This window comes from Dromiciops gliroides, chromosome 2 (assembly GCF_019393635.1).
Source record: "Dromiciops gliroides isolate mDroGli1 chromosome 2, mDroGli1.pri, whole genome shotgun sequence".
In the NCBI taxonomy this organism is placed as follows: Eukaryota; Metazoa; Chordata; class Mammalia; order Microbiotheria; family Microbiotheriidae; genus Dromiciops; species Dromiciops gliroides.
In genome coordinates, this window is record NC_057862.1 from 274101350 (window position 1) to 274119985 (window position 18636).

The 18636-nt window shown below is 36.2% G+C and overlaps 1 protein-coding gene across 1 annotated transcript in view; it reads left to right on the forward strand.

The window, feature by feature from the left end:
- The window catches only part of WDHD1 (WD repeat and HMG-box DNA binding protein 1), a 92282-nt gene that overhangs the window by 22317 nt on the left and 51329 nt on the right, over positions 1-18636 (forward strand). The window contains exons 12-15 of the mRNA XM_043986204.1: positions 2139-2323; positions 4501-4685; positions 5400-5641; positions 11013-11150. Coding sequence (XP_043842139.1) covers positions 2139-2323; positions 4501-4685; positions 5400-5641; positions 11013-11150 — 750 coding nt within the window. The remainder of the gene's footprint in view (positions 1-2138; positions 2324-4500; positions 4686-5399; positions 5642-11012; positions 11151-18636) is intronic.

Here is an 18636-nt window from a genome sequence, read left to right on the forward strand (position 1 = left end):
TTATAAATAATTGGTTGATCGTCATTGGTGGAGGAAGTTTCCTTCAGGAGATACCCACATAAGTGAAATTAGTGGGCTTAATTAGCTCTCCCCCCCCAAATAGTATCCCAAACAAGGAAGGTAATGGACCCTTTATGTTTTATATTGTTAAGATCACATCTGGAGTACAGTGTTCTCTTCACTTCATTTTCTTTTTACATTATAAATTCATGTAGCTGTACAGAAAAAAAAAAGGAACCTATTGTATATTAAACTCCAAACTTTTTACTATTTTGAAATGTATTTAAACTAATAACAATATCAACTGATAGGTAACTAACTCTAAATCTCTCTTCCCTATTGGTATTACATATTTATATATGGGAGAGTCAGAGTGGTATAATAGAAAGTTGGTATTAGAGTCCGGAAAACCTGGATTTAGGTCTACCTCTGATACACTGGCCCTGTGACTTTGGGCAAGTCTTTTAATCTCTTAGTACCCCCAAGTTGCAGCGATTTCTCATCTGTGCTGAAAAACAGTTTCTTCCCTGGTAGTTTTCTATGTACACTGATGAATCACATCGAAAACAGCAATAAAAAAATTCAAACGCATACCTATAAGTGTATACTTTTTAAAATATAAAATTGTTGTGGTATGTAAACTGTACTTCTTATTTAGCTTTTAAAATTTTTGCATTATTTTGTACAGGCCTTTTCATATTATATTCCTTATGCTTGTCATTCTTACTAGTGACAAGTACTCCAGTTCATTGAAGTACTGTAGCATTTTAGCCATTCCCTAAATGGTAATAATTCAAGTAATTAAAATGTTTAATAAATAATTTTGATTTACCGTCCTTGAAAGGACACTGATAAACTGACAGACATAATTCCAGAGGAGCGTGATAAAGAGTGGTGAGCCTGCAATGTGAGGGTCAGAAAAAGGAATGAGAGACCCTTGGTAATAAGTCTTTTTCCCCTCTGGGGTACTTATTTTTCTCATCTGTAAAGTAAAATGTTTAATTTTAGGACTTAAAAGCATTTTCATCACAAGTATTATCCCCATTTTACAGGTGAGGAAATGTAGGCTTAGTGAGTTTGTGACTTCTCTAAATTCCCACAATAAATGGCATATCTTGGCCTTGAATCCAGGCCTTCTGATTCCAAATCCAGGACTTTTTCCCACTGTCTCTCTAAAATGAGTGTAATGGATAAAATGATCTCCACAGTCCCTTCCATTCTTAACATTCTAGAACTCTGTTTGACTTGATAAAGAGGTTTTAACATGGCGACAGATGTTGAAACAAGGGACTAGATTTATTTTTTGTAGCTCCCAAGGGCAGAACTAGATCCAGCAGTTGGAAGCTTAAGAAAACAGATTTTCTTTCAATGTAAGGAAGAACTTTTCAACATTGAGAACTGTTTAAGAATGCAATGAACATTTATGAAGTAGTAAATTTCTAATCCTTGGTTGTATTTATAAAAAATGATTGGAAGAAAAAAAATGATTGTAAGACAACTACCTGTCAAGAATTTTATAGAGGAGGATCCTGGGTAGTAGATTGGACTAGATTATCACCAGTTCTGTGATTCTCTTATTTTACAGCCTAAAAAAATACACATTTGAATATTCAAGGTGAAATTCCACAAGTAAGGTTACTTCAAATAAAGGCTGTAATTTAAAAGTAGATCTTAAAAACTTCCTTGTTTTATGTAGTTTGGTTTCCAGATTTGTAGCAATACATGAAAAATTATTTTATATGATTTTAGGCTAGTAGATTGCCTAATACTATACAGAACTAGGTTTAATTTAGTATGAGATTCCATATTAGCAGCTATTTTTCATTGACCCTAGAGTCAGAGGTTACATAGGTCTGTTTTTGCCTAAGCAACTGTCTTTTTTACTTTTGCATTAGCAACCACCAGGTGCTCCATTGTTGTCGTGAGGAAGTCATGAGGTTTAGGTCTGCCCTTTGTTTAGGATGTTTCTTTTTCTATTTTGACTAGTGTATAAATGTCCAGTGTACTAAGACCAATATTGCCAAGAGACTATCTCCTCACTGGCTGATTGGCAGGTCAGATTGCTCACAGTTTGTGATTGGTCTTTATTTCCACAATAGTTTCTTAGCTTGTGTCCTTTATAAAAATTTCTATTCTAGAAGTTGCATTGATGGAAAAAGGTTCTCATCATGAAAAAGAGGAGAAGGATGAGCAGTCAGGTAGCACGCATGCTATGCCACTTACAACTTCCCTAAGGCCATTTTATGATGGACCAATGCCATCTCCCCAGCAAAAGCCTTTCCAGTCTGGTTCTACACCCCCACATCTCACGCATCGATTCATGGTAAGGCTCATCAGGACAAGTCTTTAAATTATGGTTAGCAGTTATCCTCACTGTTATGAGACAATAGAAAACCTTGATTACCTGAAATGTGTTATTGTAGTTAAGTTAATTTTCTGGTTAATTAAAGGTTTAAAGTCTTGTTAGAAATTATTCTAACATGTATGACTCTACTTTTCTATCTTATAGAATGTAGTATACTGAACATAAATTGCATTTTTTTCAATGATTTTATCTCTTGCAGTGGATCAGAGTCTTCATTTAGAATATTATTCATTGTACATGAGTATAGCTATAAAAGGAAAAAGAAAATTGAATTTGTATTGACTTTTTTTGTAAAGGCTTTTTTAAAGATTGATCTTTTGAATAAATTTCTGCTATATTTGCCTATTTCCCCTCAAAGTTGAGTTCAGAAAGAAATTAATTGAGCATTTCAGATAGTTTGATGTTGTTTAATCAAGGTTTTAGTGTGTGCTTGTGGTTCTTTTAGATGGAATGAATCTGAGATGAATTATATTTAAGAATCAGGGACAGCGTTTTATTTTGAAAAGTTTTTGAAATTTGTTGTAATTGTCATTACTCATGAGGCCTTAATCTCCTGGTCATTATGTACTATGTAATATGTGGATTTTGACTTTTGATGAAGGTACAGTTGTAGAAAAGGCACATCCACATACCTTTATGCCTGCTGTTTCCCATGTCTGGAGTACACTCCTTCCTTATCTCTGCATTGTAGTATCCCTGGCTTCCTTTAGAACTCAGCTTAGATACCATTAGCTTGCCCACCGCCACCCTCCTTGTATTTATGGTGTATATTTTGTATACACGAATATATGCACATTACCTCCTCTGACAGAATGCAAGCTCCATGAAGGTAGGATTGTCTTTATCCAATATCTACCTAAAAGATTGTCTCCATCCTCAGTGTGTGGTGCATAGAAGTTGCTTAATAAATGTGTATTGTTTGATGACTAAATGTCATGCAATGAGTCACTAATGTCTGTCCCTTTTTAAAATATTCTACCAGATACCTTATATTTTCTTCTATTTTTTTGGCTTTTGATTTTATTTTAATATTTCTCGTTGTCTCGTGGAGTCATAAGCTTTTATTTGATCCATTTTAATTTTCAAGGAGTTTGTGTCTTGGGCAAGGTTTTGTACTTCTTGTGACAAGCTGTTAATTCCCTTTCTAATTAAATCTTTCTTCCTTAACTCTCATTTCTTTTCCAGTTTTTTCTTCAAGTATTCTCATTTTATTTATAAAAAACATTTATAACTCTTTTTTTTTTTTGCAGGGCAATGAGGGTTAAGTGACTTGCCCAGGGTCACACAGCTAGTTAAGTGTCAAGTGTCAGAGGCTGGATTTGAATTCAGTTCCTCCTGAATCCAAGGCCAGTGCTTTATCCACTGCGCCACCTAGCTGCCCCAACTCTTTTTTTTTTTTAATTAAAAAAATTTTTTTTTTTAGTGAGGCAATTGGGGTTAAGTGACTTGCCCAGGGTCACACAGCTAGTAAGTATTAAGTGTCTGAGGCCGGATTTGAACTCAGGTACTCCTGACTCCAGGGCCGGTGCTCTATCCACTGCACCACCTAGCTGCCCCTATTTATAACTCTTAAAAAAAATTAAAAACAAAAAACTCTTGCTTCATCTCTTCTAGGATTTTTAGTTGAGTTTGTGTTCAAGTTGTGTTTTTCTTTGAGGCATTGCTTATAGATGTTTTGGAGTCAATCTTTTCTTTTGCATTTGTGTCTTGAGCATCATTTCTTCTGTAATAATTTGTCATAGTGGAATTCTTTTTTTGTTTCCCAATATTCCAGCTTTCTTCCTGACTTCAGAATTTTTGTTAGGACTGGGTTCTGCCACACTTCTGGAGGGAAGGTCTGTTGCTGGTCTGGTTGCTGCTTTCTTGGGGTATTGAATGTTGTGTTATTTCAGGATCTCAGGAACAGGTTGGAGACTTGCAACCTTTTGGTATTCTAAAATGTTCTGTTTCAGGACAAAGCCTGATAGCTGATACATGTATGGGAGATACCTTATTATAAATGTATACAATGGAATCATCTTTACCATCTTTCAGTTAATTGTGAAATAATTATAACAATCAGAATAGCTAGCTGATTTTAGGTCCTTATGTTTCATCAAGACTGACAATTTAATCCTAGTGATTTTTTGTTATAGGTTTGGAATTCTATTGGAATTATTCGATGCTATAATGATGATCAGGACAGTGCTATAGATGTGGAATTTCACGATACATCCATACACCATGCAACACATTTGTCAAACACTTTGAATTATACAATTGCAGATCTTTCCAATGAAGCTATTTTATTGGCATGTGAGAGTACCACAGAACTTGCAAGGTAAAGTTAATAGTTAGATGAAGAATTAATACGGTAAGCAAAATATTAGGCCTTATAGTTTAATTTTGCTTTTTTAAACTCTTGTATTACATTTTCTTCCAGTAATCGATTGAAATTGTCTGTGAGCTAATTTATTTTTTAACTTACATTAGTAAATACAATTAAAAAATTATATCTTGAATACAATTATATGTTTTATTATAAAATACATATGTATTTTATATGTGATATAATATATGTTGGATATACATATAAACTATATATCATATAATATATAAAATTATAGCCTAAATAGAATTACATGTCATATTATAAAATAAAATATATGCATTTTATATATTACATAATATATGCTATGTAAACATATATGTTATATATTATATAATCAATAAATTATATCTTAAATATAATTTTTATATTATTTTAAAATTCCTAAATAAAATTGTTTTTAGAAAATATGTAGTTTTTTGCTTCTGTATAGTTATAGTGACTACATCACTTCAGGATTTTAAAGTTACAAAAAGCATTATTAATGAAGGCTCTTCAGTTATTTACACAGATTCATATCATTTATTAGCCACTGAATTTTGGTTTTTTGTATGATAATAAATAAGCAGTTTTCTATTTAGGGATTTTATGTAGCAGCCACATGCTTAAATATAAAATACAAAGATTTTAAATGTTTCTTTATTCTTTTTTTCTTTCAATGTTAAGCAAGCTCCATTGCCTGCATTTTAGTTCATGGGATTCAAGTAAAGAATGGACAGTAGACATGCCACCAAATGAAGATATTAAAGCTATTTGTCTTGGTCAAGGATGGGCTGCTTCTGCCACCAGTGCCCTGCTCCTTCGTATATTTTCTATAGGAGGTGTTCAGAAAGAGGTCTTCAGTCTTCCTGGCCCTGTTGTGTCAATGGCTGGACATGGAGAGCAACTTTTGATTGCTTTCCACAGAGGTAGCTCTTTTTTATCATTTTTTTTTGTAGTTTTGCCATGATGTGGTGTGGTGTTGAATACAGAAGAGCCGAGACATTTTCTTTTTGCTTTTAATTCCACAGTGTACTTTTATCTTTACTTATTTTAGCTGTTATTCAACTGCAGTCTTTGAAAAAATTATCACTCTGTTTTGTTTTGACCCATCAGCTACTCCTAAAAAAACAACCCAAAAAAAGTACATTACTCCCAAAACAGCTTATTAAATGTTAACAGAAAGGAAGGCTGTGTCATTGAAGTTTGGCAGTTGTTAAGGCTAAAATTCTAGCTAAACTGTCTAAAATATCTAATGAGTGGTCGCCAATAAATTATAAGCTTTAGCAAGAGTTAGACTTTTAAGCATTTATTAAGGAGAATAAGAATTTGGTAAAGAGAGAGAAAAAGGCCTAGATTCCTATCTATTAAAGGGAGAGCACATTTCTAGCTCCCTTCTCCGCCAGAGTCCAGAGGAAAAGAGAGTGAGACCGAGCGCCAGTCTCTTCCTTCCTCCTCCCACTAGTCCGCGTCACTTCCTGAAGCCTGGTCTTGCCCTCAAAGACCTTTGCTTCATGGGCAGAACTCTTCTACAGTAAGTATCCAGCAGGTGGCGTCATTCCAATCGTTACAGTCCCCCCTGTTGTTCCTCAAGAAACAAAATGTTTCCTTGACGGAACAGTAAAAACAATATAATAACTATTGCTAACTAATAATATGTGAACAACAATATAGAAAAGGAAGAGAGGAAAGTTTTGTCCAGAGGGGCGATTTTTTTTTTTTTGTCCTCATGAACCGACGCTTTGACATTAGTCTTGCAAAGGGAGGGCCTCTGCAGAGAATACACGTTACAGATGGTGTATATTATAACAGAAAGAGAAAAGAGAAAAAAAAACAACAACAAAACAAAACTGTTCATTTAAAGTCTCTGAAAGTCTTTTCTCAGATGTCCTCTAGGTGTAGTCGTAGAATGGAAGTCTTTTCAGGGGTTGATGTGTGGATGCTGGTAATCAGCCAGGAAATTTCCTACAAAATTGAGCTTAACACAACTTTAAAATAGCTTTGTCAATAATAAAATCAAACAATGAAAGTTCTCAAAAACATGTCTAAGGGAATACAGAATCTTAGTTGTTACACATGAAACATATAATAAAACAAAAATTGAAACATTCTTTAAAATTATAATATTACTATAGTCCCCCCCCTTATGGAGGGTAATTGAGAAGACAATTGCTGCAATATTAATTATTAAAAATAATTTTTATCTGTTTCATCACTTTTTGCATCATCTGCCTAATTATCCTCATGCCATTATGAGAAATTTTAAAATCTAATATAATTAGTAACAGATGTCAAGGCCAAATTCAACACTGTTATTTATCATGACACCTGAGATAATTATGGGGGTTACCATAAAAGAACAGAGAAATGATGGGATATGAGTATTCCCACACTTGAGCAATATATACTGCCCATGCAGTATGCCAGGTCTAAAATAGGTGGATGGAATATATGTCCATGCCACCGAACATATTGGAGGAAACTGAGTCAGACTTAATCAGATACATGGGATTGAGATGTCCATGGCATCAGGCATATAGGAGGGAGCATAGAAGCCAGGTGTAGAAGTGAGATGGGTGGGATGAATACTTCCAGCCATCTGTACAATATTGTGGGGAAAAAGAGAATAAAATATTAAACCAAGAGAATCCAACCTCAACATTTGTCAAAAGCCGTTCCCTCGGCCATACCTTGACTTCATGCATGTCTCCCCTCATGTGACAGTTCAGTGTCTGCTCTTGCATGTATTCCTCTTGTGATTGGATGGCATCTTGGCCAACTGGCATCTGATAACTCAGAATAAAGGCAATTAATGTCTTAAATGATAAGTTCCCATAATCCAAGTCTCATATGGATTTAAAATTGAGGATAATAAATGATTGCAAAAAAATGTGAATACATCTTGACTCAAAATATAATATATAATTATGCAACAATTTCAAATAATACCCTTTTTTTACTTAGTATACAATTACTTTTGTGAAAAATCAGAACATACTTAAATACAAGTTAAAGCACAACAGAATCTCAAAGAAAACTTTTTTTTTTTAAAAAGAAAACTTTTACAAATGTTCCCCTCTTTTTTTTTTTTTTTTTGGAATATGCTTATCAAAAATAATACTTCTAGAATCAATTTACACTTGCCATGGCAAACAATTTGCCAGGGAAATGCTTTAAAGAGTTTGATCAAATAATCAGTTGAGAAAAAATAACAAAAACAAACAACTCAGAATATGGGAGCACAATACTCCTAGAATTAACATTGTATAATAAAATCAAAACCATCTTGCAATGTTTCAAAATTAGATAGACAAATGAATAGAAGAAAATACACATGGAACAATAAAAGACAGTGAAATTCAAACTAAGGAAATCTAAATGAATATGAACTTAATATTAATAAGAGTATTATAAAATATAAACTTGATCATATGACTATAAAAAGCTTTACAAATATTCTCCTTGTTTTAGAAACTAAGTATAAGTCACAATCTCAAAAGCATGAAAATCTCTATGAAAATAAACCCATACCATTAATTTCAAAATGTATATATAATAGCATAGAAATCCTATGTAACCTCTGAACTGATACTATTACTCTGAGTGAATTCAGAACACTTTTGATTCTGATATCTAAAATCCCCAACACTCATATCAATACCTTGCCCCTTACTTTTACATTTCTGTACAATATATACCCTTCCATGGCAAAAGAAGCAGAGTCTTGAACTATGTTGATGATTGTCATTCTTATACAGCTTAAATTTTTCTTCTTTAACCCCTCTATATTGTCTGTCAGTCTTTTCACCATACAAATGCTTTATAAGATTACTAATGAAAGACAAAAGCAGGTTAGCAAAATTATCAACAAAACGAGCATATCTGGAATTTAAAGGGTTTTCTAAGGTTGTCTCAGAAGCACAGCCAGGCTGGGGAAGGGCTGAGCCTGAAGCTGCAAATGTAGTTAGAGAAAGTTGAGCATGCGCATCAGATCTCTGGACTTCCCAGGCAGGGGAAGCAATGGGCTTGGCCATAGGAGGAGTAGAGGGTGGGGTCTGGAGAGGAGGGGAGGGACCAGCACAATTTGAATCACACTTGATTTTGAACTCAGGCCTGGATTCCTCTTCCCCCACTTTGCCTCCAGGTGCTAGGGGATTAAAAGCTTCTAGAGGGTGGGTCATTGCCTCCAGGCATGCAAAATTAAAGCAACAATTACTGTTAGAACTGGGAAAAGTTGCGGGAATCTCTTCAGGTTTCTCTGAAAAAGCATGGTTGGGAGAGGGAGAGATATTTCCTTGTGTGAGTAAGTTGCTGGCTCTTTTAACAAAAATAAAAAGAAAAATAGAAAATCCACAAAAACAAAGCATTAACATGATCTTATCTCCCATTTGTCTGGTTAAACAGACTAAAATCAAAAATAGGATAATTAGGGAGTTTAAAAGGTCCATTTGAAAAAATTTAAAGGAAAACACAGCCAGTACACCAGTACTTAGCAGTTAAAGGGAGAGGGAGGGGAAATTTCTTACCCAACCAGAAGATCAGAAGAAGACTGAGGTTTAGCTTTCCTCTTCGTGGTCAGCCATCTGTTAAGGGTTAAAATTCTAGCTAAACTGTCTAAAATATCTAATGAGTGGTTGCCAATAAATTATAAGCTTTAGCAAGAGTTAGACTTTTAAGCATTTATTAAGGAGAATAAGAATTTGGTAAAGAGAGAGAAAAAGGCCTAGATTCCTATCTATTAAAGGGAGAGCACATTTCTAGCTCCCTTCTCCGCCAGAGTCCAGAGGAAAAGAGAGTGAGACCGAGCGCCAGTCTCTTCCTTCCTCCTCCCACTAGTCCGCGTCACTTCCTGAAGCCTGGTCTTGCCCTCAAAGACCTTTGCTTCATGGGCAGAACTCTTCTACAGTAAGTATCCAGCAGGTGGCGTCATTCCAATCGTTACACAGTCTCATAATAACATTGACTGTTATATTTGATCAGAGTTTTGTTGCCTCTCAGTATTAACTTTATTTACATTATTGTAGCACAGTATTGTGTACAGTATAATTTTGTCTTTGTTTTCTTTAATCCCACAGTTATCTTTGGATAGGTGGAACTGGAATTTTAGACTATTAAGAAAGAACAGTTATATTATTTTTCACTAGTGAAAGTACAACCTAATTATAGGGTTATTAGTATGTGCAAAACCATTACATGTTAGGATTTTGTTTCCATGTCTTTTTCAGTTTGTATTTTGTTGACGAAAATTTGGAAATTTAATTTTTGTCCACCCATGGTGTCAAAACTCAAATAGGAATGGGGGTCATTCATCCATATTTAAGAATTCCTGAGGGCCACATATTGACTTAGTTTTAAAATGTAATATTATCTATGTTTTATTGTATTTTGATTTCTTTTGTTAAATATTTCCCAATTATATTTTCATCTGGTTCAAGCCACACTTGGGAATGTTGTGGGCCACATACAGCCCATGAGCCTCATGTTTATCACCTCTATTGTGGATTATCACACCAAAAATAAATATGTAGTGTAGGAAGCCAAACATTCATAAAACTTAATTAAGAAAGGTTTTTAACCTTCCTGTTTTAAATATAGACTTTTTCTATTGTACAGTGCTTGAGGTTTGGAATTTTACTTATTAAGGTTGATTAGTGAACTGCTTTGTGCATATTGGGTACTTGTAAATATTATTTGATATTGATTGCAGAAATGAAGAAAATAACTGTACTCTAATGGTTTTTATGTTTGTTTGTTTTTTTGGTGGGGCAATAGGGGTTAAGTGACTTGCCCAGGGTCACACAGCTAGTAAATGTCAAGTGTCTGAGGCTGGATTTGAACTCAGGTACTCCTGAGTCCAGGGCCTGTGCTTTACCACTGCGCCACTTAGCTGCCCCTCTAATAGTTTTTAAAAACAACATGGAAACATCCTGTCATACACTTGGTAAAAATCACAGTTGCAACATATATGAAGTGTGGTAGTTACATTTTAGTGTATGTGTGTGTGTGTGTGTGTGTGTATATATATATGTATATATATATGTATATATATGTATATATATGTATATGTGTGTGTATACATATATATGTGTGTATTTTATGTGTTTATATATGTGTATAGATATTCTTATGACTAAGAACTGAATAGTGTCAGATATGGTTTTGATGCTAGACAGTAAGCCTGATATTAATCTTAAATTAAATCACCCAGAGTGTAAAACTATCACAAATAACCATTTAGATTATTTCTTATAGTATGATAACCTTTGATGCATAGTTTTGATATCTACCTTTTATTGATAGGTACTGGATTTGATGGAGATCAGTGCCTTGGAATTCAGCTGCTGGAGCTGGGGAAAAGGAAAAAGCAGGTTTTGCATGGAGACCCTCTTCCTCTTACAAGGAAATCTTATCTGGCATGGGTTGGGTTTTCAGCTGAAGGCAAGATAAATTTACTTAATTTTCTTTAACCTTTTATTTTATTGTCAAATATTAAACATTTATTTTTTCTCTTTCCTAGCATCCCTCAGGCCCCCAAATTGGGTGAGGGGCGGTTAAGAAAGACAAAACCCTTGTATAAATAGGTATTGTTAAGCAAAACAAATTCCTCTATTAATCATGTTCAGAGATGCAGGTAGAATAGTGGATAGAGTGCTGGACCTGGAGTAAGAAATACCTGAGCACAAACCCAACTTCAGATATTGACTAGCTATATAACCCTGGGCAAGTCATTTAACCACTGTCTGTTTCAGTTTCCTCATCTGTACAATGAGAATTGTAACATCACCTATTTCCTAGGGTTATTTTGAAGATAAAATGAGATAATATGTGTGAAGTGCTTTGCAGACCTTAAAATATATAAAATACATAAAAAATGATAAAAATGATAGTTATTATCATTGTACATCTTGATTCTACATTTCTCTTTTGGGAATAGGGTACCATGCTTTATCAGTCCTCTGGAATCATGACTGTTCACTGTATCGATCAGAGTTCTGAAGTCTTCAAAAGTTGTTTACCCATTAATCAATAGTTATTTATTAAGCACAAATATGTTGTCACATACTGCTAGGAATATAAGTAAATAGAATGAAATCATCTCAGCCTGCTTACATTCTAATGGGATAGACAACAAATATGCAGCATAAATGTAAAGTTAATGAATAAAATGTGTACAAAGTACTTGAATACAAGGTAGTTTGTGAGGGAGGATACTACTAGTTAGGGTCAGAAAAGGCTTCATGGAGAAGACGATGCCTATTAGTATACAAATTGTTCCCTTGGTTTTTCTAACTTCCCACTGCATTAGTCCATACGTGACTTCTAGATGTCTTTGAAATACTCCCTTTTTCATTCCTTCTGGTGCAATAATATTCTGTTAAAGTATCATAATTCTTTAAACATTTTAACTGTCTTTTATTTTACTTTTTCAATTAATAAGCATTAATTTTCTCTTCCTCCAACCTCTTCCATGCTCCATTTGAAAAACATGTAATTAAAACCATTCTAACAGGGGCAGCTAGGTGGCACAGTGGATAGAGCACCGGCCCTGGAGTCAGGAGTACCTGGGTTCAAATCCGGCCTCAGACACTTAACACTTACTAGCTGTGTGACCCTGGGCAAGTCACTTAACCCCAATTGCCTCACTAAAAAAAAATAAAAACATTCTAACAAATATACATAATGAAGCAAAATAAATTCCTATATTAGCCATTTTGAAAAATGCCTGTCTTACTCTGCATCCTAAGTCTATCACCTCTTTTTCAGGAGGTGGGTAGCATGCTCATCATCATTCCTCAGGAATTGTGGTTGGTCATTAAATCAATTACTTAAAGCTTTCAGAATTGTTTTTATACTGTTTTATAATTGTCACAACGTAATTTCTTTAAGCATTCCTTAATATATGGGCATCCCATAGTTTCTTATTCTTTGCTGCTACAAAAAGAGCTGCTATAAATATTTTTGTACACATGAGTCCTTTTCCTTTTTTATCAATCTCTTTGGTGTATAGGCTTAGTAGTGGAGTCACAGGGTCACGGGATATATGCACAGCTTAGTAATTTTTTTTTCTCTTTTCTTTTCTTTTCTTTTTTTTTTTTTTTGCAGGGCAATGGGGGTTAAGTGACTTGTCCAGGGTCACACAGCTAGTGTCAAGTGTCTGAGGCTGGATTTGAACTCAGGTACTCCTGAGTCCAGGGCCAGTGCTTTATCCACTGCACCACCTAGCTGCCCCCAGCTTAGTAATTTTGGAGGCATAATTCCAAATTGTTTTCCAGAATGACTAGACCAATTCATGGTTTTGCCAGCAGTACTTTAATATTTACCTGTTTTCCCACAGCCTCTTCAATAATTGTCATTTTTGCTAATCTGCTGGATGTGAAGTCAAACATCAAGTTTAATTTGCATATCTCTAGTTATTAGTTGCATTTTATTTTCATGTGGCTATTGATAGTTTGAAGTTTTTCCTTTAAAACCTGCCCAAAGCCCATGATAATTTATCAGTTGTTAAATGGCTCTTATTCATCTCGGAAATAAAGTCTTCACTTGAAAATCTTTTACAAAGAATTTTTCCAGTTAACTGTTTCTCTTGTAATTTTAGCTGTATTAGTTTTGTTTAAAGTTTTATATAATCAACATTTTCCATTTTATTTTCTGTAATCCTCTCTATCCCTTATTGAGGCTGCTGGTGGCACAGTAGATAGAGGATTAGGTTTAGAGTTCCAGTCCAGCCTCACATACTTACTAGCTCTGTGATTCAGCAAGTCTCTTAACTTCTGTTTGCCTTGGTTTCCTCAGCTATAAAATGGGGATAATAATTGCACCTGCCTCAGGGTTGTTGTGAGATCGAATAAGAATTTTTATTAAAAAATGCTTAGCACAAAGCCTGGTACATGGTGGATGCTATATAAATGCTTATTCCCTTCCTTTCCCTTATTCCTCTTTTTGGGTCATGAACATCCATAGATCTGAAAGGGAATTTTTGTCCTTGCTCTGATTTGTTTATGATGACACCTTTTATGGTGAAGTCATATGTCCATTTGGAATTTGTCTTGGTATGTGATGGGAGGTGTTTGTTCAAGCCTAAATTCTGCCTGATTGCTTTCCAGTTTTTCTTGAAGTTTTGCTGAATAGTGAGGTCCTTGAGTTTATCAATCACTATAGTGGTTACTTTGATTCTATTTATTACTCTTTTCTAGTATTTTTAATGCAAATAGTTATTGCTTTTTTTGGGGGGAGGGCAATGAGGGTTAAGTGACTTGCCCAGGGTCACACATCTAGTAAGTGTTAAGTGTCTGAGGCTGGCTTTGAACTCAGGTCCTCCTGACTCCAGGGCCGGTGCTCTATCCACTGCACCACCTAGCTGCTCCAGTTATTGCATTTTCAAAAGCTTTTTTCTACATCTATTTATGTAATCATGATTTTTGTTCTCCTTGTTATTCATATGATCTATTATATTTTTCTTTATATTGAATCACCCCTATATTCCTGGTTTAAATCTATCCTGGGCATAGCATATAATTTTTGTGATATATTGGTTGTAGTCTCTTTGCTAATATTTTATTTAAAAATTTTGTGTTGATATTCATTAGGGATATTGTTCTTTGGTTTTCTCTGTTTTGACTCTCCCTGGTTTAAATATCAAGACCATGTTTGTATCATAGAAGGAATTTGGTTAAATCCCATCTTTTCCTACTTTTGCTATCAGTTTATTTAATATTAAAATGAATAGTTCTTTGAATATTTGATATAACTCGAATATCCATCTGGACCTATTTTTTCATTTGCTAGTTCATTTATGTCTTGTTCAATTTCTTTTTCTGAGACTATTATTTATTTATTGTTATAGTATTTGGAGCATTTTTATAGTTATATAATTATTCATCTATTTAATTTTAGTTCTTGGTTTTATTTATAGTTAGGCAGAATAGTTTCTAATACTTTTCTTTATTTTTTATTTTTTGTGAAGGCTTCTTTTTCACTTTTGGTACTGTTACTTTGAGTTTCCTCTTTCTTTTTAAATCAAATCATCCAGTGGTTTATTAAACATATATCTAATCAAAAAGTGAGAGGAATTTTAAAAAAATCTTTGTAATAAATATGCATAGTAAAGCAAAATGAATTCACACCATGGCTATTTACAAAAATGTATTTGTCTTTTTATGCTTTGTGTTCATCATCTCTTTCACCTTTATTATAGGCCTTTTAGGGACATGGTTAGTCATTGCATTGATCAGAATTCTTAAGTCTTTCAAAATTATTTTTCTTTACAACGTTGCTGTCTTTGTATAGATTGTTTTTTCTGGTCCAGTTCATTCTACTCTGTATCAGTTCATACAATACAAGAGTCTCTGAACTTGTCTTTCGTCTCTTATGGAACAGTAATATTCCATTATATTCATATGCCCCAATTCTATTCAGCCATTTCTCACTTGTCTAAGAGGCTATCTAATACACTCATTTAAATTCTAGTTTGTTTTGCTTAAGACTACTCCTTCCTATTATTCTTCCTCCTAAATATCACTCCTCTTCTTAATCCTGGTTGTTTCCATCGTACAGCTTCTAATTGCTCAAATACATTTATTTTTCTAGATTTCTTTGGACTCTTGTGTTTGTATTTCATAGTTTCTGTGCATCTTTGATCTTTTTATCAGAAATGCTTTGAAGTGCTTTATTGCATTAGAGATCTGGTTTTTTGTTTTTCATTCTATAGGATTATATGTAGCATTGCAGGGTAAGTTATTCTTGGTTGTAATCTTGTGCCTTTTGGAATATTCTATTCTAAGGGCTCCTCTTGTTTATAGTAGACTAAGCTGCCAGGACTTCTGTGATTGTGACTGTGGTCCCATGATATTTAAACTGATTCTTTCTGATTGCTTATAATATTTTTTCTTTGATGTAGGAGCTTTGGGTTTATTCTTGTGTGCTCTTGGCATAGAGCCTTGAAGGCTACCCTTGTTCCTGATCCAACTCTGCTCACACTGGGATATTGCCTTTTGCTAGCATTGATTTTGCTGGTAGACCCTTTGCTCTTGCTCTTGGGCTTCTGACTGACTTTTTGTGTAGTCTTAACTTAAAAGAAAAATATATTTCTTGTTGCCTCATGGCGTTATTCTGATTTTGGCCCATTCTAATTTTCAGCTAGTTTGTTAATTGGGTAAGTTTTCTACCTCTTGTTCTAAGCTGTTAATTCTCTTCCAAGGTTTTCTTCTAGATCTCTTTTCTATTTATTTCCTTTAGAGATGTCATTTAATTTATGATATGATTTAAAAACAAGAACAACAAACCCTTTCTTATAGAAATCTTTGTTGGCTTTGCAGCCAAGGTATTTTATTTTATTTTGTTTTGTTTTTGCTGATTTTCTGTTTTGGGTGCCTCTGGCTCCATAACAGGTCTTTATTGTTTACTCATTCTTCTAGCCTCACTTTCCAAAATGGAACTTTGTATTAGGGCTAGACAGCGCATTTCTGGAGGGAGCATTGGGGTCTTGTTTAGTCCTGATCTCTATTCTCTGGGGTTTCACTGCTGTTTTATTCAAGTTTTGAGAGTTGTGTTCTTCAGGGTTATACGTTCATCTAAACTTAAGAAATCTGATCTAGGGTGAAGTGTGATTGTTGTCTTCCTAGTTTGAGCTTTGCCCTCTCCAGTTCCACTTGTTTTGGTCAAAGTAACATGACTGAAGCTTGCCCTTGGTTGGAGCTTCAGTAGACTAATGTTTTCCATACCTGTCAGCTTGTAATTTCTGCAAGTACAGTGACAGAACTATAGCCTTGCCCTGTTTACTCTGCTTCAGACCTCATTTTAGGTTTGTGGACTGAATCAGTGACCTTACTTTGGGTCAGAACCATGGTGTCTTGGCAATTGTCCCTCCTTGGCTTTTGTTCAAACTCTTTTGCTAGTACATAGTTTCAGGCCCCTTCTTAGCTGTGTCAAAGACTTTCCTTTGCTGGAAGGTTCTGCACAGATTTTCTTGCCTGAACTCTCTCTTCCTAATTTCCACATGTCTCATGACTATTTACCAGTGCTGACCTGGACTGGAAAAACGATCCCCTTTGTTTCTCCCTGGATTTTCTGATCACTACTCAGTCTGATGTTCTGTGATCTTTGCTGGTCCAAAGTTCCTTTTTTTTTTTTTTTTAATTCCAAGATAGGCATATATTGAGCCCCTACTTGGTGACTTGCAATCTGCTAGCATGGCATTCTCTCCCATTTTCTTTTCTCTGCTTGTATAGAAACTTAGGAGTTGTTAAGTTTCTTGTAGAGTAGAGAGCTGGTCTGATGCTGAAAGCCATTCTTCTCCCCATAGACAATGCAGGGCGAGGGCCTCAGCTGCTTTTTTCAGAGGCTGTGAGCAGGGCAGCCAAGGCAGCTGGAGCCCCACCTCCAACTATCCGGGAGAGGCTGAGTCATGACCTGAAGGCACCAGAGGTTCAGGAGAGCTACAGGCAGCAGGTGCACCCTTTCAACACAGAATAGCAATTTTTTTGGAGGGGGGCAGGGCAATGAGGGTTAAGTGACTTGCCTAGGGTCACACAGCTAGTAAGTGTCAAGTGCCTGAGACTGGATTTGAACTCAGGTCCTCTTGAATCCAGAGCTGGTGCTTTATCCACTGTGCCACCTAGCTGTCCCCCAGAATAGCAATTCTTTACTGGAAAGTTTCTTAAGAGTCGTTCCTTCCCATTCCTAGAATTGAAATGGAATAGTTTGGGGCAGGCAGGTTCATTTTGAAAAGGGTGGATTCAAGTACAAGAGACCATTAGATCAGATCAGCAAGTGGGAAGATTAGCTGGGATGGACTAGATCACTTATTATTTTTGATGCCCCTGGTGAGCGATATTACCACATACAATCTGCTGGTGGAGGCTGAAGCGCTGGGTGTAGGACACATCAACACCACTGTATCCAGTGGGTGGGAGCCTTGAGTCGGGAGCTGAGAGCAGAGAAGGGCATTCCAGCTTGGGGATGGGGTTTGAGCCCCAGGTCCTCTGAGGTTGCTCAGTTTTCGATAATCCTGGAACAGCTTTAGTTCCTTTGGGTGCAGCTCTGCTCTCCCCAAGCTGGGAGGGAAGGACTAGGCGAGTGAGGGTAGCACCTGGGCTGCCAGAGCAGGTGGGGGCCAGACAGCCAGACTCGGGGGCTGTAGGGCAGGGAAAGTGGAGGTGAGGCAGGAGGTGGGGCTGGAGGCAAGAAGCTGAAGTTCACCACAGTTAGCTGGGATTTCACTACTGGTAGCAGCATCTTCTGTGTGGGGGCAGCTGGGGGCAGGAAGCCATTTTGGCCATCAGGCTGCAGAGGAGCTGAGTATAAATCTGAAGGGGAGGGCAGGTCCTGGTGCACCTGCAGCAAGGGAGGGTCAAGCAGGGGACTGGGACAGAAGGCCAGTGGGTAGAAGAAGGAGGGTGGGGGATAGAGGATGTCCCCACTTGGCAGCTTCCCCAGCTCTGCTGCTTGCAATGATAAATCCAGGAACTGGCCCTTGAGGGATACGCCTGAAAGAAGTGCTGAAGCAGGGGCTGGGCCAGGGGGTAGAGAGGCGTAGGGATGCAGGGAAGGGGTCTCGGGGTGGAAGCCACCATTGGTGGGGGTGCAGATGAGAGTCCCCTGTTCCCCCTGGGACCAGGGTGCCTGGAGGTCCTGGGCTGCTGTAGAAGACCTCAGGGTATAGGCAGGGGCCCTTGGGCTTGGCATCTGGGCCATAATGGGGCCCAGACTTTTGGATGTTGGCTCGGCTGAGGTGGGTTCCTTAATTTTAATATTCTTACTTGGTTGAAATGTTTTTTTTCCTTTCCTTAGTAGCATCTTGATGAATTGAAAAAATGCAGTTTTTTTGGGGGGGGGGCGGGTGTACTTCAGAGATTATTATTCAGTTACTTAGCTTTTGAGGGCTCACCATGGTCAATATCTTTTAGAAATACAGAGATGGATAGTA